The sequence below is a fragment of the Octopus sinensis genome, linkage group LG5 (assembly GCF_006345805.1).
Source record: "Octopus sinensis linkage group LG5, ASM634580v1, whole genome shotgun sequence".
NCBI lineage: Eukaryota > Metazoa > Mollusca > Cephalopoda > Octopoda > Octopodidae > Octopus > Octopus sinensis.
Genome location: NC_043001.1, coordinates 72,238,849 through 72,266,596, shown reverse-complemented (window position 1 = coordinate 72,266,596; position 27,748 = coordinate 72,238,849). Strand labels below are relative to the sequence as shown.

At 34.8% G+C, this 27,748-nt stretch overlaps 2 protein-coding genes across 3 annotated transcripts in view; one reads left to right on the top strand and one right to left on the bottom strand.

The window, feature by feature from the left end:
* Nucleotides 1-529: 529 nt before the first annotated feature.
* On the bottom strand, nucleotides 530-26,705 carry LOC115211647 (ATP synthase-coupling factor 6, mitochondrial). The gene is made up of 4 exons (XM_029780282.2): nucleotides 26,294-26,705; nucleotides 21,627-21,801; nucleotides 11,842-11,975; nucleotides 530-841 (listed from the first exon to the last, which is right to left on the bottom strand). Exons 2-4 carry the CDS (start codon nucleotides 21,791-21,793, stop codon nucleotides 726-728), a joined length of 417 nt encoding a protein of 138 aa, XP_029636142.1. The 5' UTR covers nucleotides 21,794-21,801; nucleotides 26,294-26,705; the 3' UTR covers nucleotides 530-725.
* LOC115211646 (GA-binding protein alpha chain) overlaps nucleotides 26,476-27,748 on the top strand; it is a 52,252-nt gene continuing 50,979 nt past the window's right edge. Inside the window, exon 1 of one of the 2 annotated variants that reach the window (XM_029780280.2) lies at nucleotides 26,476-26,628. The gene's annotated coding sequence lies outside the window, so the exon portion shown is untranslated. Of the gene's footprint in view, nucleotides 26,629-26,688; nucleotides 26,800-27,748 lie in introns of those variants that run through there. The other variant, XM_029780281.2, reaches the window with a different exon arrangement.

Sequence of the window (27,748 nt, the reverse complement as noted above, 5' to 3'; positions counted from 1 at the left end):
TATTTCATCTCTCTGGCACAAAAACAGCAGACTGATTGATTAATTTGATTATCCAATAAGTGTTAAAAATGTTAAAATATCATCATCATATTAACTGTTTTAATGCCCACTTGCTTGCATAGATCAGACAAAATTCAGTGAAGCAGATTTTCTATGGCCGAATGCCCTTCTTGTTGCCAACCCTTCCCTGTTTCCAAGTAAAGTAATATTACCCCACTGCTAGACATTTTCACACAGGATTGAAAACAAAGGATGCTGTTTTTATGACAGTGACACTGATTTACGACCATCACACAATGTCAAAATAAAGAGTGTAACACACAAATGATGGAATTCTTTCAGTTTCCATCTACCAAATCCACTCACAAGGCTTTGGTCAGCATGAGGGCTAAAGTAGAAAACACTTTCCCAAGCTGCTACACAGTGGGACTGAACCTGAAACTATATGGTTTAGAAGAAACTGCTTAACCACACATCTGCACATAAAATGTTAAAGATATATTAAAAAAATAATAAAAACACAGCCAAATTAATGTAAAATTCATTTATTTTGTAATTAACATGGAACACCAACATCTGTGATTGAACATAGACTTTCTACAACTCCTTTAAGGATTCTCTCCCAAAAGAAATACAAAACTGTTCCTTTTATTTGGATGTTTCACTCATTTCAACAAGACTATATCAAAAGAAAAAAAAAATTTGTTTCCTAAGTTATTTCATATTTAAATATCAAAATAAGGAACATTTGATTCTTCATCACCGGCGTCTTCAGCTGCTGCATCTACCGCAGCAGCGGCTGGTGCTTCAACTTTCACACTTACAGCTTCTAATGTTGGATCTGAAATGAAAGATAAAGAAATAAAATTAACTTAACGAAAAGGAAAGACCAAAATAAGAGGAATGTTTTAGAGTTTACAAATAACACTGTGTAACATGATTTTTGTCCTCAGGTAGCAACTGTTATTTCATGTCTGCTTACTCCAAGAAAGCATGAAAAAATAATTTTTTAGTCAAATGAATTAACCCCAGTACTTATTTTTTTGTCAGTCTTGGTACTTATTCTATCAGTCTTTTTTACTGAACCACTAAGTTACAGGGATGTAAACAGACACATATGACGGGCTTCTTCCAGTTTCTATCTACTAAATCCACTCACAAGGCTTTGGTTGGCCTGAGATTATAGTAGAAGACACTTGCCCAAGGTTCCACACAGTGGTACTGAACCTAGAACCAGCCATGCCATAAAAAAAAAATCCAGCTGTGACCAACCCTTCAAGCTGTGATGACACAGCAACTCCTTGATTTTGTAGAGTAGAAACTAATGGTTGAGGAATGTTGCATTGATTGCCTTTACATTTAATATTATTATCATCATCATTATTATGGTTGTAGATATATTAAACCAAATCAATTTTGTATGACATTTTGGGTAAAAAAACCAACAAACAAAAGAAACATGATTGTAATGAATGTAAACAGACGAAATTACAAGATGGAAAATAATTGAAAAAATGACAAAAAATTCTAGATTAGAAATAATGAATATTTCAGTAACGATGTAATGGCTAATTTATTATTAATTATGTGTTATTGATAATGAAAGGTGGGATGGGAGTCACTTCTGTGGGAAATAAAGAATCTATGACCTTTTGTGGAAGCACCATTTTCCAAATGAGATGAAATGGTGACTTAGTAACATAATATCAACCAGAGGATACATTAACCCTTTTAATCCCAGCCTGCCCAAGACAGCCACTGAATCTATATTACAACCTTCCTGTATTAAAATGATCTAAGTTTACCCTAATTTTTTTCTTTTTTATTGCAGGGAAGAAGCTTGCTTCCCAACCACATGGTTCTTGGTTCAGTCCCACTGCATGTGTGGCACCTCAGTTAACTATCTGCTATAGCCACAGGCCAACCAATACCTTGTTAATAGATTTGGTAGATGGAAACTGAAAGAAGCCCAATTTATTTATATATATATATAAAGCAATAAGAAAATAAGTGGTTTATCAACTTTTAGACATTATATTATGTTAACTTATTTATTTATTTACTAAACTGATAATTACAATAATATACATACATGTATAAAATGTATGTAACATAAATGTATGTTATTTTATAATAATTACTGGTATCCATATATTAATATATTTTATATCTTATATGTAAAGCATAATATGTTATACATGTATGTATATTATTGTAATTATCAGTTTAGTAAATAAATAAGTTAACATAATATAATGTCTAAAAGTTGATGAACCACCTATTGATCCCCTCCATTTTCTTATTGCTATATAAATTAATGGTAAAATATCTCTTTACCTTCACAAAATACTTGTGTATTAATAACTGGGTATTCTACCAGCAGTATATTGGATAGATATTATCCCTTAGTGGGTTGGATTCACAACCTCTAACTTTCTCGGAGTATATATATGTTTATGTGTGTGTGAGTGTCTGTCTCCCACCAACATTTAACAACTGGTGATGTGTTTACATCCCCATAACAGAGGTTTGGAAAGAAACTGATAGAGTAAGTACCAGGCTGAGGTCAATCATTTGACTAAAAACTTCAAGGTGGTGCCCCAGCATTGCTGTGGTCTAATGACTGAAGCATAGAAAAATAAAACCACTACCACCTTTGCCTCAATCAATTTTGAAAGTAATGAAGTATTCATTAACATAACCCTGTCATTATTAAAGTTGTTTTGAACATAAGTTATCATGAAATTTTAATTTAGATTACTTTAAAACAGGAAGCTTGTACCATAAAACTAGAGGTAGCCTCAGGTAGGGTGGGATCAAAATTCCATGTTAATTTATATTCCAAACACCAACTTTATAATGATAAAGTTATTTTACTAAATTCATTATTTTCAAAATTAACTGAATCTAAGCAGTGTATTTCAATCGAAATATGATAACCAAATAGTTAACAGGATCTTAAATGCACTATATCTGAAGAAAAAAAAGAGGAAAAAATCCCAGCTCTACTGCTTCTAAATCAGATTCACTGAATTAGAGATGACCTAGAACTACACAACTGCCCCCCACCCCCATTTTACCCAATAATTTTCTTTCTTTCAGAATAAGAACAGCACAATACTTCCAATACATCAAATTAGCTTTTCAATAATGAACCTAGCAATATAATTTATTTCTCATATCCTGAAAGTTATTTTGATATTTATCAAAACCTAATCAATCAATATTCCAGCATTCACAGAACTTAGAGAAAATAACAAAACTCATGCCTGCAAGAATTTTGGAAACAGATAGTTGGTACAAGGACACTTATTTCCAAATGCCAATTTCTCAGACATATAATTTATATTCCTGCTTAAGTATTATTAAAAAAGAAATTGAGAAAAAAGTCATTTACCAAAGTTTAGGCTTTGAACACAGAGATTAGTTAGTGGCCTAATCACAGAACCATTATACAACATCCAGTTTATAGACTAAGCATTTAGCCAATAGTTAGCAGTCTAACCACTAAGCCACTAAACCCCAAAATCCAGATTAAAGCTGGTCTCTAAGGTAAGCAACTAAAATAAGGCTAACAAAATCATAAAATTGACTAGTATGTCATCAATGAATAATCTAAAATTCATAGGACATAACAGAGACAGACACAGGCGTAAGTAGTAATTTGTTGTTGCTATTATTAGTAACAAAGATAGGCAGGAGTGGCTGTGTGGTAAGTAGCTTGCTTACCAACCACATGGTTCCAGATTCAGTCCCACTGTATGGCACCTAGGGCAAGTGTCTTCTACTATAGTCTCAGACCAACCAAAGCCTTGTGAATGGATTTGGTAGACGGAAACTGAAAGAAGTCTGTTGTGTGTGTATGTGTGTCCGTTTGTCCACACACCCCAACATCACTTGACAACCAATGCTGGTGTGTTTATGTCCCCATAACTTAGCAGTTCGGCAAAAGGGACCAATAGAATAAGTACTAGGCTTACAAAGAATAAGTCTTGGTGTCGATTTGCTCGACTAAAGGCAGTGCTCCAGCATGTCCGCAGTCAAATGACTGAAACAAGTAAAAGAATATGCAGTATCTGGCAATATCTTGTATAACAATGACAGAATGATACAAACATAAGTAGTAGCTTGTAATCACTAATAACTATGAACTGTGTTGTTCATGCTTGAAGGACTAGTGGAAATATTCTACTTGAAAACAGGTGAGGGGGTGACAAGAAGAGCATCTCAACATACAAAATCTGTCTCAACAGATTTCATCTGATCCATGTAAGCATGGGAAAGTGTAAGTTAAAACAATGATGATGGTAATGATGAACTTATGAGTAATTACTAAGTGCAGTTATGGCTGTGCTAAGAATTTCATTTGACAACCACGTGCTTTGAGCAAATGTTTTCTATATCATAGCCCCAAGTTGAAACAAATATATATATAGTATAGAGTGATTTTATTCTTTATTTGTGACTCCATTCTATTTACACTTATTGATAAATGATTACTGTTCCCATTCACAATCTTCATTGATAGAGCGTATTTGTTCCTCACGCTTAATGAATTCTTCAACAATTTATTCTTTTTTTGTAATAACGTAATTCCACGAGTATTCTTATAAATGCTGTAAAGACGTTTTCCGATTCAAAATTTTAGTTCATTACAAAACCTCGCTAAGATAAGTATTTATTTATATTTAAGATCCTTAAATTGTAAATTTTAATATTTTATAAGTCTTTGGTGTAATAATATTTTTCTTATGTAAATATCGTTGTTTATGTAATAATCTAATTATCGTAATTTTCTATATAATTATTAGACATTAAATTTAAGTTTTTTCATAAGATATTACTTAGCGATAGATTTGTTGTTTGATAGTATACGAGTTGCCTAAAGTTGGGTTTGTGTATATACATGTATTAATAGTATTAATTGTAGTTTTAAATTTCTTATAATTAAAATTAGATAAACTTAGATATGTTTCGACCAAAGATTGGTCCAGGCCATGTCTAACTTAATAGCATAACTTTTTTTAAATTGATATTCGCTAGTTTATTCCCATTCATAAATATATTTATAGTATTTATTCGATACTATATAACTACGAATTGATTATTTCTATAAGTATTTTAAATAAGATTTCCGAAAGTTCGTTTAAGTTTGTTTGTTTGTATTTTTGAAATTAGCTATTTCTTCTTTAACCCTTTTGATACCAACCCGGCTGAAACCGCCTCTGGCTCTGTAGTACAAATGTCTTGTTTTCATAAGTTTTGAATTAAAATCTTCCACCAAACCTTAGTCACAATTTATGTTTCTAACACTAGCCTAATGATAACCAAGTTATTTTACTAAATTCTTTGTTATATTTAAAATAATTGAAAGAAATATGGAGCATCTCAAAATAAATACAGTAACAAAAGGGTTAAATATGAAAAATTAATTTATTAGGTCTTTATTATATGTGCATATATATTTATTTTTAGATCTTAATTATAATATTTATTTATATACATTTATATATTTTCATTGATAATTTATATATAATAGGCAATTTTAAATATTTAAAAAAACAAAATATTTATGTAATTAGATATAGACTATTACCGATATTAGATTATTGGTGGGTTTCTTACCTTAAAAATCAAAATTAATATTTAACATTATTATCGATTTTGATATTATCATAATTGTTAAGTTTTAAGTTTCTAGTTTGATATTAGAGTTTATTATTAGTAAAATTATTATATTATTTATATCTTAAAAATATTGTTTAAATATTTCTGATTATTTTTAAAATATTTCAATTAACCTGAAGATTGACTGTAACCATAACTCGAATTATTAATTGAATTTAAATTATTGTTATTCGAATTGGTACAGCCATGAAACGATCGTAGTGTTTTACTCTTTATCTTTTATTAAACTTAATACTTTTGATATTTATTTTAAAAAATAAAAATACAAACAAAATTTTTTAAATAAAATTAAAATATATATATATATATATATATAAAAATAAAAAAAATTAAATAATATATAAATATAAATACATATATACATTTATATATTTAAATTTATAAGTTTAAATTATTTAAATAATTTTTCAATTTTTAACTTTTATATTTTTAATTTAATTTTATGTATTGGTTTATGTTTTTCATTGTTTGATTTGCCTAATAGTGGTTTTATCTCTAATTTAATATAATATAATATATTTATACTATAAAATTGGATTTAATCTTAAATCTAATTTTTCCCTGTAAGTTTGGATTTATTCCCTAATATTTTTATTATTAATTTATATATATATATATAGTAGGCAAATTAAATGGTGTGTGTTATTTTTATTTTTTGGCACAAGACCAGCAATTTTGAAGGGAGTAGGAAGTCAATTATATTGACTGGTACTTATTTTAATGACCTCAAAAGAATAAAAGATAAAGTTGACCTCGGCAGCATTTGAACTCAGAATGTAAAGACAGATGAAATGCCGCTAAACATTTTACCAGACACACTAATGATTTTGCCAGTTCACAACCTTAATCTTAATAATACTGAAACTCTAGGGATGTTTGTGTGTAACTGAAATATCACAGAAATAGTAATTCTCATCTTAATTTTTTTTGCATATTTATTTGCATGCTTACCTTCGGCAGTGCAGTACAAATTTTTGTGATATTTGGACCTCTATTTATTAATGAAAACAAACACAATTTTCATTCGTTATTTCTTGACGTGATGTCAACACACACACACACACATATAATGAATGTCATGGCTGTCAATCAACGCAAACACACGTCCGCTATCTGTGACATACACACACACACAGTCTTTGCACTCGCTAAGAAAAAACAAAAACATTGACTTTTTAACATATACAATATTTTAAGCATTTAGAAATATTTTTAACTGAATGTGATTTCAAAAATCTAAGTTATTTGTACAGTAAGTATTTATGTTAGCTTTCTTTAAACAGACAATATTTTAATGTGTTTTTAAAATTATTTTCAATATATATTTACTTTTGTTTTAAAGTGAAAGATGTATGTACGTGTATATGAAATGAATGTGTGTGTGTGTGAGAGAGAGAGAAAGAAAGGAAGAGAGAGTGAGTGAGTGAAGGAGTATGTTGTCATGTATATGTGCATACATCAATACATATGTGTACATCTTTTTTGTATGTACGTGTGCATGTGTCTGTGTGTGAGAGAAAGTGAGTGAACGTGTGTGTTCTCATGTATGTGTAAGTGGCACTTTCTCTCTCTCTCTCACACACATACACACACATTCATACAGCTTTCACTTTAAAACAAAAGTAAATAAAGATCTTTTACAGAAATTAATGAACAAAACCAGCTGATCCAGATGAGTTCTGAGGGTCAAAGCAAAAGATCGCCCCAAAGGAATACTATTACAAAAATTTTTTTGAGTGCATTCAACAAATCTCAGCTCCAAAGATTTGGCTGCTATTTCTAGCATGCTCTGCTACCACGTAACAGCTATTTGTGATAAAGGACCCAAATACCTGTTACGTGGTACCAGGACGTGCAAGAAATAGCAACCAAATCTTTCCTTTTCTGGAGAAAGGTGCCATTTACACATGCTTTTGATGTCACATTCATTGAAAGCATGTGAAATAACCTGAAAAAGAAAAAACCCACAAAACAAAACTCCATTGCTGGGAAACAGACTTTCCAAGTGACCCAATGGGTCACGGGCAGTCTAGTATATATATAAATACATCTATCTATATATACATATATGTGGGTAAATCAAATGATATTCTGTCTTTCAGGAATATCAAAAAGTTTTTAAAAATGGTTTTCCCCCCATTTTCATTTTCTATTCAGAGAGAGAAAAGGCATTAGTTTATAATCATTACAAACAATGGTTCTGGTGTGTTGAGAAGAATTAGTTTACCTTGCAAACATGTCATCATTGTCATTTTATATATGCTTTCCATGCTGGCATGAGTTGGATAAGTCACCATGGGTGGTTAGCTCTTATTTGGAGTTGTGCAGCAAATAATATTTGGAGCACACTGGTGAATTCTGAGAGTCCATAAATTACAGAAACCACAACTGATGAGATAACAATAAATTTGAGATGATCCTTGCCCAAATATGATGAAGTTTGGTTTCTACAACTGGCTACCCTTGCTATCACCAACTTCTTTACACTAGGTGCATTTTGTTGAGCTACTAACACTAGATAGGCAACCACGTTCTTTTATTCAGGCAGTGGGTTAGTAGACTCATTTGAGCATCATATTAAGATGCTGTGCCTTTTATCTTTTCAGAGTTAATAAAGTACCAGAGTTGACAGTTTATCTCAGGAGAAAATAAGTTGTGTTCAGACATTCAGATGGAGGGGTTCTGCCAGGTTTAAAATATTCATAATATACTCAGAGTGAAAGGCAGGTTGTATGATGCCTGTATGTACAGCTATGTTAGTGAAAAATGGGTTTTGACTATAGAGGACTTGTGAAGGCTTGAAAGAAATGCTGGATGAGCAATAGAGTGCATACAACAGTGTAAATGATTTAAGAGGAAAACTGGGTTTTAGAGACATCAGATGTGTGCAAGAGAGAAGACTGTGCTGGTTGGTCATGTGATGTGTATGGATGAGAACAGCTGCATAAAGTGCTGAGCTCTAATTGTGGAGGGAACCTGTGGAAGAGGTAGACCCAGGAAGACACGGGATGAAATGGTGAGAAAGGATCTACGGATGCTGGGCCTCAGACGAAATGACAAGGGATTAGGAGTTGTGGTGATTTGTTGTACTTAAAAAAACACGGCAACCTAAGTCAAATCAGTCTTCCATATATACAGGCTTGTCCTTTGCAGGTGCCACATAAAAAGTACCCAGCATACTCTGTAAAGTAGCTGGTGCTAGGAAGGACATCCAGCCACAGAAACAATGCCACAACAGACAATTAGAGCCTGGACAACTCCCCAGCTGACCAGCTCCATGTCAAACCATCCAACCCATGCCAACATGGAAGATGGACATTAAACAATGAAGATGATGATATTAAGTCACAACTGCACTCTATGATTCTGTCAGATGAGGGCCGAAGGAATGACATACATACATTTCTATCAGCATGGGGTAAAAACTGGAACATGGAAACAGAAATATCATGTAGTTATTTATGTCCATGGTAATTATCTCCTCATATTCCAGTGTTTATTTTGCATGTCCTATCTTACAAGAATAATAAAATAAATATCATAGAACTGAGGTTGATAGAGTCAAATGAAACCATTTAAAGTTAATGCCCCAGCATAGCCACAATCAATTGACTGAAGCCAATAAAAGAATAAAATGAAAGCAAGCTTGCAGAAGAATTAATGGCCATTATTGCTAGAAATCCTCCAAAACAAGTATTCAGTTATTACAGCAGTATACCACCTCAATCTCTAAAAGTAATATCGCACTACTGATTAGATGCAAACTGTGTTTGGTAAAGTTGAAGTTTAGCTTTCCCTCCATAAACAATTCAACATAATTACTATGATGTTATGTTATCAGACAGCTGAGCACAAAGGGTTGAAGAAAAGACATCATTCCCCCAGGGATCATTGCCACGTCGATGTTCAGATGATGTATCTTCACCTTCGTTTCTTCTGACGTGTGGCATCTGAATGTGTCCAGAACCAGGAGACTCCTTCCCTGATACAGTCCATTGATGCGCACCCACACACTACCCAAAACCAGTCCTTGATGAGTACTTTGTCCATCCAACCCTTCGCTTGGGCTGGAACGATGACTCCTTCCAGAAACTTGGCATCCTTGGATAGTGTCTTCCTCTTGTAGACGACATACAGTGGGAAGCTTTCCTCCATCAGCCATGCAAACCAGCATCACCGTAAAACAGTCCTTCTTGTGACAGTTGTGACAATTTCCACTGTCTTCTCCCCCTTCTCAGCAACAGTTCTCACCATTGGCAGATTGAATATGAAGGGAGTCTGGTCTGTGTTGCCGCTGCAACTCAGAGGGTACTGACGCTGTTTATGCAGGTTGATGATAAACTGCTGGAACCTCTCAGTCTTCTCGCTGAGATCTTCTGACAGACGCTGTGCAATGTGGGGTGTGATGCCTGATGAACAGATCATGCCGGCACATAAACCAGAAAGTCTCTGACACTGATGTCTTTGGCGATCTTCTTGGCCTCAATTTGAAAGGTAGGTGTCAACATTGCAAATCCCGCCATCCTTGTCTCCTTCACCCATCCGAGAAGCCTCTTCTCCAATTCTGGCCACTGTGTCATCTTGCCCTTCGTTGCCGTCATCTTCTTGGGCATCGACTCGATTGTGGCCTCATTGGAGCCCCATCGTCAGACAACAGATTCATCAACCCCAAAGTGACGGCCCACTGCACAGTTTCCAAACTCCTCAGCAAACCTGGAAACCGAGAGTTTGAAGGTAGCGATGAATGCTTGTCTCGGCATGATGACTTGACTGTTATTGAACTTGAAGAGCGAAGTAGATGAGTCCTGTGGAACTTGAAAAGTCAGTAAAGCTAATTACAGTCCAAACAATAGGATGTAGCTTGAAAGCTTCCTTTGATCATTACTGTATTCTTTATGTACAAACAAACTAATGCACTTTAAGGTACGGTAATGAAATTCAAGTTGACTTCATTGATTTATGTTCCTTTGTAGCATTGGTGATGGCGATGAAACTTACCTTTCCCGGTTCAAGATGATTCAAAATAAATGTACTTATCTCCCCTTATATGAAATAATTTTTCATATTCCATTTTAATTTTCTTGCTACTTAGTAAATACATTTCATCAATCACATTCAAAAATAAATCACAACTCTCTCTCTCTCACTTGTTTCATATGTGGTGAGATAAGTCATATATCCAGGTCACAGAACAATAGTTGTTTACGTTGTAGACCAGGGGATTACCAAACTCTGCTTGTAAAGACATGTTGGGGCAAGTGAAATCGAAATCGAATTGAACCAGCCAGAATCCCTGGTCTGGTGGTACGTAAAAAGCACTATCCGACTCGTGGCCGATGCCAGCACCGCCTCGACTGGCTTCCGTGCCGGTGGCACATAAAATACACCAATCCGACCGTGGCCGTTGCCAGCCTCGCCTGGCACCTGTGCAGGTGGCACGTAAAAAGCACCCACTACACTCACGGAGTGGTTGGCGTTAGGAAGGGCATCCAGCTGTAGAAACATTGCCAGATAAGACTGGAGCCTGGTGCAGCCTTCTGGCTTCCCAGATCCCCGGTCGAACCGTCCAACCCATGCTAGCATGGAGAACGGACGTTAAACGATGATGATGATGATAGGAAATTTGCGGTAAATCAGAGGGTGAGAGGAAATTGCAATTAGCTGTCAACCAGTGCATTTGTTGGACAAAAAGTAAGTCTTTACAGAAATTCTCACTACTTTTCTACCAGTACACATCCCTCTGCTACAGGGCAGTGGAACCATCAAAGCAAAGGCTGAGGTTGAGACGACACCAGTGCTTGTTGGCTTGAAACGCGTAATGTTATAAGAGCGTATGACAGACAAAATGGATGATGACACTGAAATATGAATAATTAAAGTTTTTTTTTACTAGTTTTAACGGCAAGAATTGTAAGGGGAGCTAGTACCACATGAACCTGGGATAATTATAAGAAATAATGTTTGGGTTATAGACTGACTTTTCCTTGTACCCGTGTATAAACTGCATCCCCACTTCTGGATTTTGCCATCAGAAAAAAGTGCAGTTAATATGCCAACAAATACAGTAGCTGGGAAAGACAAAAATAACAGCAAAGTCATGTTTAACTGTTTCAATATATAAAAAGGAAAAAATGAGAATATATATATACTAACCAGCCCAGGTAAAACTTGGGAATTGTGTCATATCTTGTCCTTCAGCATTATATACTCGGCTTACTTTGCTAAGTTCCTCATCCAAAGTTTTCTTTACTTCAGGTGTCACGTCAACCATCTGGCCATCGGCAGCTCTGAAAAATATACATATACAGGCATAAGTGTGTAGTTAAGATGCTCACTTTACAATCATATGGTTCCAGGTTCAGTCAGGTAAGTATATTCTACTATAGCCCTGGACCAGCCAATGCCTTGTGAGTGAATTTGGTAGATGGGAACTATATGAAGGTCCGTTTGTGTGTGTGTATGTATGTGTATATAATTCATTGTAGGATTCATTTGAATCAAGGTATGCTTACATATACCTAGTAATTGCCTCTGCGAGGCTCAAAGTTAGAAGCTCATACTTCATCACCTCGTCCCATGTCTTCCTGAGTCTACCTCTACCACAGGTTACCTCCACAGTTAGAGATTGGCACTTCTTTACACAGCTGCTCTCGTCCATCCATATCACATGACCATACCAGCACAGTCGTCTCTCTTGCACACCACATCTGATGCCTCTTATGCCCAACTTTTCCCTCAAGATGTTTACACACTGTCGAACAGACATACTGACATTGTACAACCAGCAAAGTATACTGTTTTCACTTCTTTCAAGCTTACGCATGTCCTTGGCTGTTACAGCCCATATTTCACTGCCATGTGACATAGCTGTTTGTACACAGGCATCATACAATCTGCCTTTCACTCTGAGAGACAGGTCCTTTGTTGCTAGCAGGAGTAGGAGTTTTCTGAACTTTGCCCAACCTAATCTTATTCTCACAGCTACACTCTTGGAGCATCCACCTCCACTGCTAACTTGGTTACCTAGATAACAGAAGCTATCTACTACCTCTAGTTTACCCCACTGACATTTAGTGAAGTCTATTTTCTGTACATTTTTGGTGTTTATTGTACCTGTGCATCTTCCACACACAAAAGCTGTTTTCCCTGTTAACCTTACTCTGGTATTGCTACATATCTTATGTGTTTGAAGATTATACAGGGTGCATCTCTTGGAGTTTCTACCCACGCCTTTTCTACAGATCAAGCAGGGCCATCTACCTGAAGGGATGGCATTTCAGGCTCCTACTTACTAAGACTTTGGTTTTTGCTAGGTTAACTTTAAGGTCCTTCAATTCTAAACTTTGCTTCTATACCTGGAACTACTACTCTAGTTCTGGTAGTGATTCAGCTATAAGAACAAGGTCATCAGCATAGAGGAGCTCCCAGGGCAGCTTGTCTTAAATTCCTCTGTTATTGCCTGGAGGACTATGATGAACAAGAGGGGGCTGAATACTGATCCTTAGTGAACCCCTACTAGTACCCTGAATTCTTTGCTGTACACATTGCCAACTCTCACCTTACTGGTAGTGTCTCTGTACATGGCTTGTACAGCTCTCATCAGCCACTCATCTATCCCTAGTTTCCACATTAACCACCAGATAAAAGATCAGAGGACCCTGTCAAAGGCTTTCTCCAAGTTAACAAAAGCCAAGTACAGAGGTTTATCTTTGGCTATGTATTTCTCCTGCAGCTGACTTACCAGAAATATCGTATTAGTGGTGCTTCACCCAGGCACCACACATACACACATGATGGATTTCCATGATACAGGAATGAGCAATCAGTTGTCTAATCAGCTGAATTACCTGCTCTTGGCTGAAACAGCATAACACTGAGTGTGACTTTTGAATCACAGGTACAATGTACCCAACAAGCTTCCATATAGTTTCTGTCCACCCAACATGAATATATATACTTTAATCAATAACTGTGAGTCCAACAAAGAATATTTCTTGTTACCTAAATACCTCATCAAAGAATAACATAATACTAGCATGGAAGGCAGATATTAAACAATGATGATGATGTGAGATCCAGAGATGCTCAATATAGAAAACTTATAGTGCTCAAATGATTTGAACATATATTCCAAAATCTTTATCAAGGACTAAGTCCATGGGTTAAAGAGTGGCTTTAAGAGGAATCCAGGTGAGGTGATATGAAGATAAACAAACACACTTGGGCTTGATATATAAAATATACAAACATATATACATGTAAATGTATATAGGAGACAGGAGTAAATATAGATGGGAACAAAAACTGAAAATATTTGGCTAATGAACATTCATGTATAAGCATATAGATATTAATATATTTACAGAACAGATTTACATGGAGTACAAAAAATACAGAAAACTAAGAGAAGGGATGGCATTTCAGGCTCAACAGCTGTTTCTGGGGGCTCAGAATTATGTAACAGTTATAATGTTGGCAGATGGAGTGTGCAAAAAGTTAAGAAGTCGATGCAAATAAACATTACCATAAATCTGGCTTGTATTCAGTGTGGAGAGATTGGCATCTAACATTTTGGATCATAATGCAGGGAATTTAAGGGTAGACTGGATGAAGAAGGCCAAGTAGGTGGTTCAGTGGGGGGAGTGTTGAAGTAGAGGATGGGCAAGAAGGGATAGTAGAGGCAGAGCAGGAAGAGGGAAGGGTGAGTGACCAGGGGATTGAGAGAAGAAGCAGAAACCCTAGTCACAACAGATTATCTTCACAAAAATTCCCAGTTCTTCTATTATAAGTTTCTGCCTCCTACATGTCAGCTAGTATTTTAAACCTTTATCTGACAGAGGATCCTTCAACTTCCATATTTCTATTCTCCAAAATATCCTGTGATTATGAGTTCATCCAGCTCTTACCTTGTGAACACTAGTTATGTTGATTGGTATTTTCTTACCAAAGATGAGCTTAGTATTCAAAACCAAATCTCATTTCCTGGTGAATATAAAGTCTAACTGATTTGTAAGTTCACTTGAATGGTAGGTTATCAGGTGCTTGGACAGTTTCTTGAAGTTAATTTGACAAACAGTTAGACCATTTGCATAACGATTCCTTCTCACTCCTTGTAGCATCCAAACAACATCTGAACCCACTGTGTTGGTCTCAGCACACCAATCAATGCCACCAGCTGTTGTAATGAATGCACTGTCATTCACTATCATGGTAATCTACAAGAGAGCCTCATAGAAAAGGTCATCCCTTTGCTTACCTGTCTCTCTTGATTGCAGTTCATATACTAAGAATTTAGCTCAAACATTTTAATACTATATTCATTTAAAATAATTATTAAGACTGCATCTTCTTTTTACAAACACTATACAATCCTCACAGTCAAGTTAGATTTGGATTAAATATTTCATGTTTATGAGGACAGTTGCTTAAAGAAGTGTCTATCTGTCTATCTCTAACAATGGAGGGAACCTGTGAATGAGGTAGACCCAGGAAGACATGGGATGAGGTTATGAAGCATAATCTTTGAATATGGGGTCTCACAGAGGCAATAACAAGTGACCATGATTTTTGGCAATTTGCTGTGCTTGAGAAGACTCATCAAATTAAGTGAAATCGTAGTTGTGGCTGGTGCCAGTGACACACAAAAGGCACCCACTACACTCTCAGAGCAGTTGGCATTAGGAAGGGCATCTAGCTGTACAAACCAAGCCAAAGTCAGACTGGACCCTGGTGCAACTCTCTGGCTTGCCAGTTCCAGTCAAATCATCTAATTCATGCTAGCATGGAAAGCGGACATTAAATGATGATGATGAGAATATTGATGACTTAAATGACTCTACAAAAACAAAAACCAATTTTAGATCTCAATTCACAAAATATTTAGAAATATTCTAGATTAATTAGTTTTGCAGTACCCTGTAGCTGTTATAAATATTGTATGTTTATATAGAATTCTATTCAACCCTTTTGTTACTATATATCTGTTAAAATACACTGCTTTTGTTTCAAATAACTTTGAAAATAATTAATAATTTAGTGAAATAACTCTGTAATTGTTAAATAGATGTTTGGAACATAAATTAGCATGAAATTTTAATGGAAGGGTTTAATTTAGATAATTTTACAACAGAAAATGTATATCATAGACTCTGGAGAGAGAGAGAGGGGGAGGGCAGTCTCAGGCCATGCCAGTATGGAAAATGGACATTAAACAATTGATTAACTTCTAAAATACTATTATAGACCTCCAGGGGTCATATGGATCTTGGTTGAAAAATCATTGCTATAATCTTATCCTGTAAAGGACATAATGACCACTCTAGTGTTGGGTCACAAAAAAATGCACTCACAACACTTAAATGTCTAATTCTGTATACTAATATGGTTGAGAAACACAAATTTTGACATTTGCATAGCACTTAGAGCCATTTTATTTACAGTTGAATGCTTTTTCCACTAATTGCTCAACAAAGCAGAAAGAGTAGGGACGTTTTGTTGTCACTACATCCTCAGACAAAAATACTTAAGTCATACATTCATACCACAAATTATCACAAAAATGTCAATGAAATGAAAAATTAAAGCCTACTCTGTTACCCAAAATCCAATGGAAAATTCATGCAAGTTTCAATAATAGAAAAAAAACAAGAGATAGCAACTGAGGATATAATTTGAGTTGCAGAAATAGTCAAACATTATGTCCAGATTGCAATGGCATTCCACAGAAGTCCTACAACACCTCCACTGAACAGTTAATCTTACTTGTCTAAATCTACTAGGTCGATGGAGGAACAACGCTGGGAAAAAGAGATGTATGACTGCAACATGAATTGCAGCACTGAACTTCTACTGGGGCTGCTACAATATCACTGAAGTAAGCAAAGTTATGGGCCATGCTTTAGTTTTCAATCTATGAAAACACACACACACAAACATACATACATGTGTGCGACCAGTTGTCTTCCCTTTAAAGTTTACAGCAATTGCGCCATGAATATGTCTATTAGAACATGAACTCAACTTACAGAACATCATAGGGTGTATGTATGTATAAGTGTTGTGTTTGTATATGTATATATATATATATAAATGTTTGGAAAAAGGAGTCATATATAGAGCCAAAGTGCAAATAGAAGGCTCACCTGAATATAGGACTTACTAGCATTATAGTGCTAGTGCATGTATATATGTGTACATATTACATGTACATCTATATATATACAACTACACATAAAATACAAAGTTATATCTTGATATCGCTAGTGATAACAATACTCAAAATATATAACAGACTGGAATTGTAGGCCTGTCTCTTGCAATTTCGATCAATTGTATCTTGTCCTCCCTCTTGTATAGAAGTGTGGCTACAATCCAGCCTACCTCTACTTCTGGGGGGACATTTTAAATTTTTATCCGGGACGTCCTACGTCCCAGATATAAAGGTAAAAATAAAATATTTCCACTCTGCAAGGTTCAAGTCAAGTACTCACTTGCACGCTCCGTTGACTCGAACCTTGCTTCTATTGTGGTGAATTTACCGCCTCTGGTTAGATATCTTTCATAGACGCACCAAGACATTTTTCGATGGTGCTTTCCTCCAGGTGTTCAAATCTTATTTTTTCTCTACATTGTATACTTTATAGACAATAGTCTTTCCTTTAATTTAATTTTTTATTTTGTTTGGTGGTGTTATCCTAGATTCACCGTCTTTGTCGGTGATCAATCCGAAATAGGTTTGTATTTCTTCCATTTTAATTTTAATGAGTTCGCACCCGCCGACGGCTGCAGCGAAATTCATTTTTGAAGTTTCTTCTATTGAAGGCATTCTAACAAAAATGCTTCAGTGTAAACGGTGAAAATATTGTCAATTTCCCCAAACAGGGACACAATTCAATTTTTAAACAATAACCAAAGCTCCTTCTCCCAAAGGGGGAGGGTTACAGTTTACAATTATTTAACAAATGCAACACAACAACGTTTCCCTTACGAGGAACCAACAAACGTGATAACAATAGTTAAACAGTAATAATAACAAACTCTACGGTGAATCAAAAAGCAGTACACAGTTGAAACTATAGTCCTTTATGTATAAGAAATAAACCAACAGCAGTACTCAGTAGAAGTGGCTGTTCGAGAAAACAGACATTACATACAGCCAAACTTCATATAGATACTTAATGCTAGCTAATTAGCAGATAATCTAATGTAAAAGCCGTGGTAAACGGTATGTGCACAGCTCCATCTGGACTATTCCATTTCTGCACGCTAATTTTATTTTTAATTTATTTCCATTCATGTGAAACCACTTATTCAAGTTCAAGTCATTGATGCAATTTTATACCAATTGCTATTTTTACTTTTGTTATGTTACGATTATATTATACTTTAGTTTGATTTTAATTATTACTTACTACATATAATTCAATTGTTAAAGTGAAAGTATCTGACATAAAATAGAGAAATGTTTTTGTTTCACTTTTAACACGTAATACTGAAATAGTGGAGAAGATATGATATTGCTATGGGCTCGCCCTAGGCAAGAAGTTGAACATTTTTTTGCCCACGAAACTACATGGACCCAAAGTAAGGCATGTGTAAAATTTGAATGAAATTGGTTGTGTAGTTCTCGAGTTTTAGGGAAACACACAGACAGACAGACACACATTCTCAGTTTTATATATAGAGAGATACAGAGGCTTTTGAAAATTCTTTTAAAACCCAATTTTATTCGCACAAAAATTCCTTTCGATACCCAGAAAATAAGACGAAGACCAACCTGGCGAAATATGCCTGGGAACTAAAAGAGAAAGAAATCCGACCTTTCAACATGTCATGGAGCATTCTAGATAGAGTGGCACCATACAGGCATGGGGCGCATAGGAGGAATTTCAAATGCGATCTTTGTTTATTAGAAAAATATTTCATGTTATTCCAAGACATTAATTCTTTGAATCAAAGAAGCGAACTTTTGAACTCATGCATGCATGCAACCAAATTCAAAATGTCGAATATCAATATCCCATATGGATAGCGTATATTTTGTTTTTTGATTCTTGGACTAGTTTTTGATCACACTGTTGGATTTGTTTCACATTATGCAGGTTTTATTCCGCATCGCAAAGTTTTGTATATATTTCGATATATTTCTTAAGAAAAAACCTTCGACTTAGTTTATTTCATTTTATTGTATTGTATAAACTCACTTTGGTAATTTAATTTATAGATAATCCAATATGGGGTGTTATATTTTGCATGTCTTTTATCTAAAATTTTTATTATTATGCACTCAGCAATTTTTTAAAAAATAATGTTGTTTGTATATACGTCAGATCCTAGAATATGTGAATATTTGTATTGGCATGCATATGTATTTGTAAGCATGCATCTATGTATATGTGTAAGTGAGTGTGTATGTTTGTACTTATGCACATACATACATGAATGTATGTGTATCCATGTATTCACTTGGACTTGTGTGGATGTGTGTTTACATACTTGTCATATGCGTTCTTATATGTGTATTACATACTGCTTACATACTTTATATACACATGTATATGTAATTTTATCTTATGAATATTCGTTACGTATAGTCAGAGTTTTTTCTTTCTTTCGTTATTTTTTTTCTCTCTCCCTATTCGTTACTTGTATAGAGTCCTGTAACTTTACGCCGCCCTCCCTCTCTCTTAGTCACGTCTTTAGCTTTCTGTTGCTTACAAGATCGTTACCTTTTCGTTTCTTCCCCTTCCCTGGGTTTTACTTATAGTCTATATGTATACACCAAGTGATTTTTGCATGCAAGCAAGATTGCGTATACAAATGTGTACATGTATTTGTGTGTATATTTTCGTTTTGCATTTATATGTCTGTATATGTATGTGGTCTGCGCACATCTATTTGTGTATTTGATGTATACATGTATATTGATGGTTTAGTATGAGTATGTACTGTTGTGAAATATTTTAATATATTTTAATTTCAATTTTTATGTATTAATTGTATTAATTGAATTATATTTTCTACAGTATTAATAACAATATGTATTTGAATCAAATCTTCGATTTAAGGTTTTTTCCTCGATTTTTATAATTTTATATTGAACTCATTCATTTGTTTTGTTTATTGCTCACATATGACTTATTTGAAAGGACCAATCAAACAAATCCATTTTTAAAGGTGTATTGTTTATACTAGTCTTTATAGAATTGTCATCTCGGTTCTATTTTAACAAAACTGTCCGACAAATGGGAATGTGAAACTCCAAGTAACAGCTTTTGTTAAATTTCTGCTGCTCGCCTGGACCCCATGCCAGTGGCATGTAAAAAGCACCCACTACACTCACGGAGTGGTTGGTGTTAGGAAGGGCATCCAGCCTTAGAAACACTGCCAGATCAGACTGGGCCTGATGCATCCTTCTGACTTCCCAGACCCCAGTTGAACCGTCCAACCCATGCTAGCATGGAAAGCGGATGCTAAATGATGATGATGATATATATATATATATATATATACTTTATTTAAAAGCAGCAGAAATTCAACAAAACCTGTTACTCGGAGTTTCACGTTCCCGTTCGTCGGACAGTTTTTGTTAAAATCATTTAATGTTGACTTTTCCATGTTTGTGTAAGTCAAACGGAATTTTGTTGAAGCAGATTTTCAACATCTAGATGTCCTTCCTGCTGCTAACCATTACTTGTTTCAATGGCCAGTTATATTTTCCATGAAAGATTGAAGGTGAAGAACATCACTTGTATCACAGTGATATTGTTTACCATTATCACATGATGTCAAAACAAGGGTACACACAAATGCACACACACACAGAGTTCAAATTTACAAAAAACAAAAGATGAAGATAAATGAAGGAACAACAAGTAAGTGTATTAGTTTAAGAATGGAAAAGTCTTTGGCGTTTTGAGCCTATGCTTTTTGACAAAAAGGATTGAGAGGAAAAAGAGAGAGAAAAAATATGTAGGGATTTTTCATATATATATATACACACACACACATATGATGGGTTTCTTTCAGTTTCCGTCTCCAAAATTTACTCACATAGCTTTGGTTAGAAGACACTTGCCCAAGGTACCATGCAGTGGGACCGAACCTGAGACCATCTAGTTGGGAAACCAACTTCATAACCACACAGCCATACTTTTTATTGCGAAAAAGTCAATGAAATAAATACTATAACATTGCAGAGGTGGGTGTACCATGAGGAAGACTAAAGAGCACTCTCAAACCCTGCATTGTAATGGTTGACATCTGTTGGAAAACACTTAGGCATGTGAGTTTGTATGTGTATCATCATCATCATTTAACGCCTGTTGTCCATGTTGGCATGGGTTGGACAGTTTGACTGTGCTATCACGCTGTTAGAGACAATGAATTTTACAGTGTGTACTATTAGTGTCATTCTTATTACACCCTGCCTTTAATATCTCTCCCCCATTACTTTTCAGCATTGTCTCTCATTTATCCCTACCCTTCCACACCATCATCCACCTGTATACTCTATTTTCCTCTTCCCTCTAACCTTAGTTCATCTTTCTCAAAAATCCTCTTCTATCACCTTTATTGATTAACCTCTAAAATACTATTGTAGCCCTCCAGGGGTCATGGGGACCTTGGTTGAGAACCACCGCTATTATCTTATCCTGTAAAGGACATAACAACCACTCTGTTGGGTCACAAAAAATGCACCCAGAACACTGTACAGTGGTAGTAGAAATCATGCTGAAATGAAACACATAAGTGAGGTGTGGTCTTCTGATTATGCCTAAGAGGGCAGTTGCTCCGAGTAAGAACTGACCTGAATTGTGAAAACCTACCCATACAACCATAGAAAGTAGCCATAAAACAATGATAATGGTAATGAAGATTAAGGTGTACAATGTTGTTCTTTGGTAGAGGAAACAACTCTTCAGATTAACTTAACTTACTTGCTTTTGTTGGCATATTCCCTGACTTTGGTAACAAATAACTGTTGGATGGGGTCAAGTGCTGCTGCAGTCTGCAAAGCTGGAGCAGAAAGCCCAATGTTACGCTGTGCAGCATTGCTGATCACTCGAGAGACACTGTTGACACCACTGAGGATTCTGGGAAACATCTTGGCAGCTGTTAAAAGGAATCATTATTATAAACGTTCATAAATGGTGAACAAAAAGAATCCAACAAAGTATAAAATTCATTGAACTTTAATTTAACCCTTTATCATTCAGGTTAAGATGTCAAATGTAATGCTTATTTATCCACATTGTTTTGAATTCATCATAAATTATCTTATAACTTCAAGGTTTTGATGTGATTACTTTTAGAATGACATTGTAGGGAAGGTATGAGATGTCAGATCTGACCAGTATGAACATAAATCAGGTGAAACATTTTGGCTGGATATATCCAGTTTAAATGCTAGCAAAACAAAAATGTGAAATCATGTGGGGTATAACTTGCTCAAAAATATGTAGAAATCAAGATAATTTATAAAATAAGTTAGTGAAAACCTAGATTTTGTCTTTGATACAAGCTTAGTTTCATGATGCCCAACATATACATTTCAGTTACATTTCAAAACAGTCATCTAATTAACTTTTACCAAGACCAACCAAATATGGAGTGAAGGAGAAACACTTTTTTTCTCAAACAATTTTCCTCCAATTTTATCTGAACAGATCCAACGTGATCTCATAGTTTTCTTCTGGATTATGTTGCATTCTATACAACTTAACAAATATGGCTGCATTAAAATATAATTGGTAAGTCAGCAAATACCCAAACTAATTGGAAATATTTACATGAAGACTCTAACAAACCTATCAAATTCCTTCAAATGTGCATGGTAGCCTCTGTTATCAACTCTGTGAACGATAGTTGATAATTATGTTAACTGGTACAAAAACCAGGGCAGTGGATATTTATGCCTTCTGATTTAAAGTACACAGTGCACATAAATTTGTCAACCAATGTCATGGGGTTAATAATTAATATTAGTTTAGCATATAATTGATAGTTCAATTAGGAGGAGAGACAATATATAAAGATTTATGTTGTTTTAATATTAAATCCACTTACTTATGATCAAGATTTCCAAATGAGAACATCTTACCTTTTATTCAGCCCATATATCTAAGACTGCATTATCTAATTTATCATATGGTAGTGTGTAGTTAGAGAGAGATTAGGTTGTTATTTCTAGCAGGTTGTGTAACCTTAGAGAGACTCCATCATTGAGGACTTGTATATTTCTGATACTGTTATGCTAAATTCTGCATTAGAGACATGAAATTTGGTGCCAGGGGCTGTGGTGGTGCATTATTAAAATGTGTATAAGGCAGCAAGCTGGCAGAATCATTAGTATACTGGGCAAAATGCTTAGTGGCAGGGGTTGATAAATTAAGTACCAGTGAAACACTGGAGCCAAAGTAAATGACTTGTCCACTCCCTCACAATTTCAGGCCTTGTACCTTTAGTAGAAAGGATTATTTAAATGTGTATAATAAAAATTGGTGCTCAGGAATATTGTGTATAGCAGATATACAGCAACAATATAAAGTCACTGTCAACAGTATTAAGGCTTCACTATCTTTTACCAGTTTCATAAAACATGTCAACATCTACAGGGATTTACAATTATACTGTGATTAATTTGGCTACATTTGGACTGCTATGATGACCAACTGAACACATGGTGAGCTAACAAAGGAGCTTCTATGTGACCACTCGACCTGCTAGATATAGCAACCGAATATCCCTTAAATCACATCTTAGCACTTATCAACTAAACATGCTTCAAACTAAATTCAACAAATGGTGGAATGTAGATGTTTAGTTCCAAATTAGCCCCAGATATTCTATTAGCTTAGCCTGAGGAAGACACAGCAGTGCCACTGGTCTTTTCAAGGTCTCCATGAAAGGCAAGAGCAGACTATCCTTAGACTAGTGACCTGATCCAAATACTTGCAGTAAAGTGGATTCTGTTAAAGGTTCCCAAGGGGCACATGATGGTTTCAAAGCAGATGACACATTATATCATCGTTTTTATGTCCACTTTTCTATGCTTGCATAGGTTGGAGTTTATTGATGCAGATTTTCTATGGATGGGTATTTAAGGCAAAATGCTTAGTGGCATTCCATTTGTCCTTACATTCTGAGTTCAAATTCTGCTGAGGGTAACTTTGCCTTTTATCCTTTCAGGGTTAAGAGAAGTACCAGTCAAGTATAGGTGTCAATGTAATCGACTTCCCTCTCCCCTCAAAAACTGCTGGCTCTGTGCCAAAATTTGAAACCATTATTTGATGGGTATTTTATTTTATCAGTTCCAGAAGGATGAAAGACAAAACTGACCTCCATAAGATTTGAACTGAGAAGGCAAAAAGATGTACTAAATACTGTCTGATGTCCTGACTGCCAATTTAACATTTTCAATGTTCTGATTAAAAGAATACTTGAAGGGAATATTTTTACATATCCAAGTTTCACTGTGATAAATTTGAAGACAGTGTCCTAAAAAAATAACCAGAAGTAAAAACGGGATGATCTTAGCTCCAAATTACAAATATTAGTAAATATGCGCGAGATATTTCTCGCTTGTAATAAGGTTTTAAAGTTCGTTTTTCGCTTGATAACTAACAATTTCGTTTTTTAACTTTCTCTGCTTCTCGTTTCTTTCTCTTTACATCCGACTTACATAAGAGCCACATACGTATTTTCTGTGGTCAGTCGCTCGAGTCACTTAAGGCATCTTTTTCTTTTTATATTTACAAATTACATTATTTACAACCCAGACAACATCAGGGATGGGTCAGCACCTGTGCACCACAAAGAGAACACAAAGAATTTGCAAATATTCTAACTATAACTTTCCAAATGTTATACATAAATCTGTAATTCTTCGTTGAGCCTTATCTGTAGCTCTTGAATACTGTCCTTGGACAAGATCCTCAATACAAATTTTTCCCTGTGTGAGAGCTTGTAATAAATAACCACGACTGTTGTGCAACTATAACTTTTTGAATACTGAAGTGTACACCATTGAAACCAGCGATACTTGATTCATTTCTTAGCTACTTTGTAAATTCCTTATCTCCTCTAAACTTATAGCTAGCTATAATAAGGTGGGTATTGAGCTGAATGAAACTGTTAAAAAGCGGAATTACTTTGGCGGAAAAGAAAACGTACCCAAAGTAAAATAGAAAGGCAGCAAAAACTAACAGTACAAGAATGTTTAACCTTTTCGGTGTTCCTTTTGTCTATAAGAATATATACCCTAGTCGCCAGATTTCTGTAAAAGGGGTCGTATTCGATGGATCTTCGGTTTTTACTTTCGTACTATTCGAAGTGTCTGATAACAAGGTTACGTGTTGCGCGGTAGGGTATTTCAGCATGTACTGAACACATGAACATTTTTTTGTTATCAATGTTTATTGTGATTCTTGTGATGGTATACACCACCGTTATGTTTTTTACTGATCTACAACCGATGCACGCTAAGATTTAACCAAAGAGCTCGAGTCTTTAACAGGTCTCCTTATTTCCAAGGACGTGAAACCTTCAACCTCTATTCTGTCTTAATGTACTTTTAACCAAGCATATAATCAACCTATCGGAAAGACTTCCTTCGTATTTATTCCAAAATTCTGATGTTTCCCTTTGTATAAAAAAATTCAGTCCATCAGAAGATACAACGTTATTGAAAAGTCTGATAAAGTAACAGACATAAATAACTATTCAGTTAACGAGCAAAAACGAAGCTTCGACATAGTTATTTAACCTACTAGAAATAACCACTACCGCCTTAAAAAAAGTGGGAAGGACACACGAGAGAATGTAGTTCTATATAGATTATATGGCCACGGTTAGAATACCTCGGATTATACACCTGCACGATTAAGATAGGCCTGGGAATTAAAGGACAACCACAGTCCTAATTAAACACAACGTGTGTTGTATGTGTCTGAGTACATATGTGTATGTGCATGCCACTCATCAAACTGCCGATTAAATATATAGTTATCTATTTTCATATACATGTTAATAACATTAATATGTAGCTTAAGTGAATTTGATGAACAGTAATACTTGTCATTTATTATTATTAAAAGGTTGATTTGGAGGGTTAAAAATAGAGGTAACTGATTCAACCTCCAATCTTTTGAGAGTTAGTTGTGTTATTGAAATAAGGTGAAAGACGACATCGGCGTGATTTGAAACCAGAACGTTACTCTTATTTATTTTTTTTATGTCATTTAATAAAGTTGAATATAAGAGGAAGGTCATTGATAGTTATGGTAGATGTTAACTTGTATGTCTAACTTAACCTTGTGTCTTAAATAAGACTTTCATAGTTTGTTTCAATATGATTAAGTTAGTAAATTAAATATATATATATACAAATATAAATATATGACATAAAGAACGGTTAAATACATAGCGAGGAGGAGAAGTTAATTATTAAGTAGAATTATATATTAAAAGAAGTCTAGAATGCTGTAAAGGAAATGTTTGAATAAGAGAAAAATTATAATTAAAACTGCAAATGGAATACAGAAAAATTATGAGACAAAAAATAAACATTAAAAATGTACATTTAATAGATATTAAGACTGCTTACCGTATGTATATAGATATATGAGTGTGTGTGTGTGTGTATGTAGAAATGATGTTGGTGGAAGGACACACAGAAGACAAGGTGATTGTGTTGAAGAATCTCGGTAATGTTCGCTAAATTCCGTGTGATTCCGTCTAGTTCCGCCAACAAAGAACGGGATGTCACGTGGCCAGAAGACTCGAGCAGCTATTTCACCTGGAAGCCATTTCCGTTGGAGAAAATTTCCGGTGATCTTTTTTTTTGTGTTGACTTCAGCAAGTTGTATTGAAATTAATCGAATCTGGTCGCAGTCTTTGTCTATCCGGATCGCTTCCTCTCTAATTTATGTTGTCATAAGGGTACGTATGAACGTTTATTACGAGTAAAAATGTAGGAGAAGAGTGAGAGTGTGACACACACGGTGTATGTAAGAAGGAAGAAGAAAGACAAGGTTGTTGTTGTGTCAGTGATTGGAAGAAGGGACAGTGGAGAAAGAGGAAAGCATGGTGCCAAAGCCGGAAGTTTCAGACGTAAATACTGAGCAGACTCCTGTTTCCTGTTATGGAGTTATGCATGCTACTTTGATATATATTCAAACCATTTCTTCCATCAATATCTTCCATCAATTCTATAATCCAACATCAACGCAGTTAATATTTCTCTCCAGTCCGCCATGTTTGCCTAATTTAACACACATTCGTCTTCTTCTCGCTCCACACTCAACACCAAACCATACCTCTTTTACAGAGTATTATTATTAATATCCTACTCTTTATTATCACCACTTCTCTCTACATTACACTTCGTTTCTTCATATTTATTTCATACTTTTAATTTTCGATTTTACTCCAAAATTTTACTTTTCTCAAATTGGAAAATATTATCGTTGGAAAAAAAAATCTCCGCCAACAGAAAAAAAGAAAAATGTCTAAATTGAAAGTGAGCAAACAATTAATTCTGGCTGCTTCATATTTTCCTCTATATACCAGTATTGTTTATCACAATACAACATACATACACGTGTATATCTGTTTGTCTATCTTGCTGTTTATTCCTGCTTACTTAAATTATTATAATATTACTGATTAGAAAGGGTCTCCATCGTTTTATATATCATTTATATTTCTCGATGGGATATTTCGGGAAATGTTTCTTTGTATCTATCAGCACGTACGCCATAGATGTATATATTGTCATCTAGTATATATATATATATATATATGTATGTGTGTACACACGCATACTTATATATGTATATATACACACACACTCAAAGAAAGAGAGAGGGTTTGATTTAATGTCAATATGAATAGGATTCATTTATACGTATTTAAAAATATAGGGTGCATTTATTTGTATATAAATACAATGATTGCATTTGTGTGTATACATAGTGTTTACACACACACAAGAGCAGTGGCACCTAGCCTTGCCTGAATCATAAGAAATATATATAGATATGTGTCAATAGGTTGCATA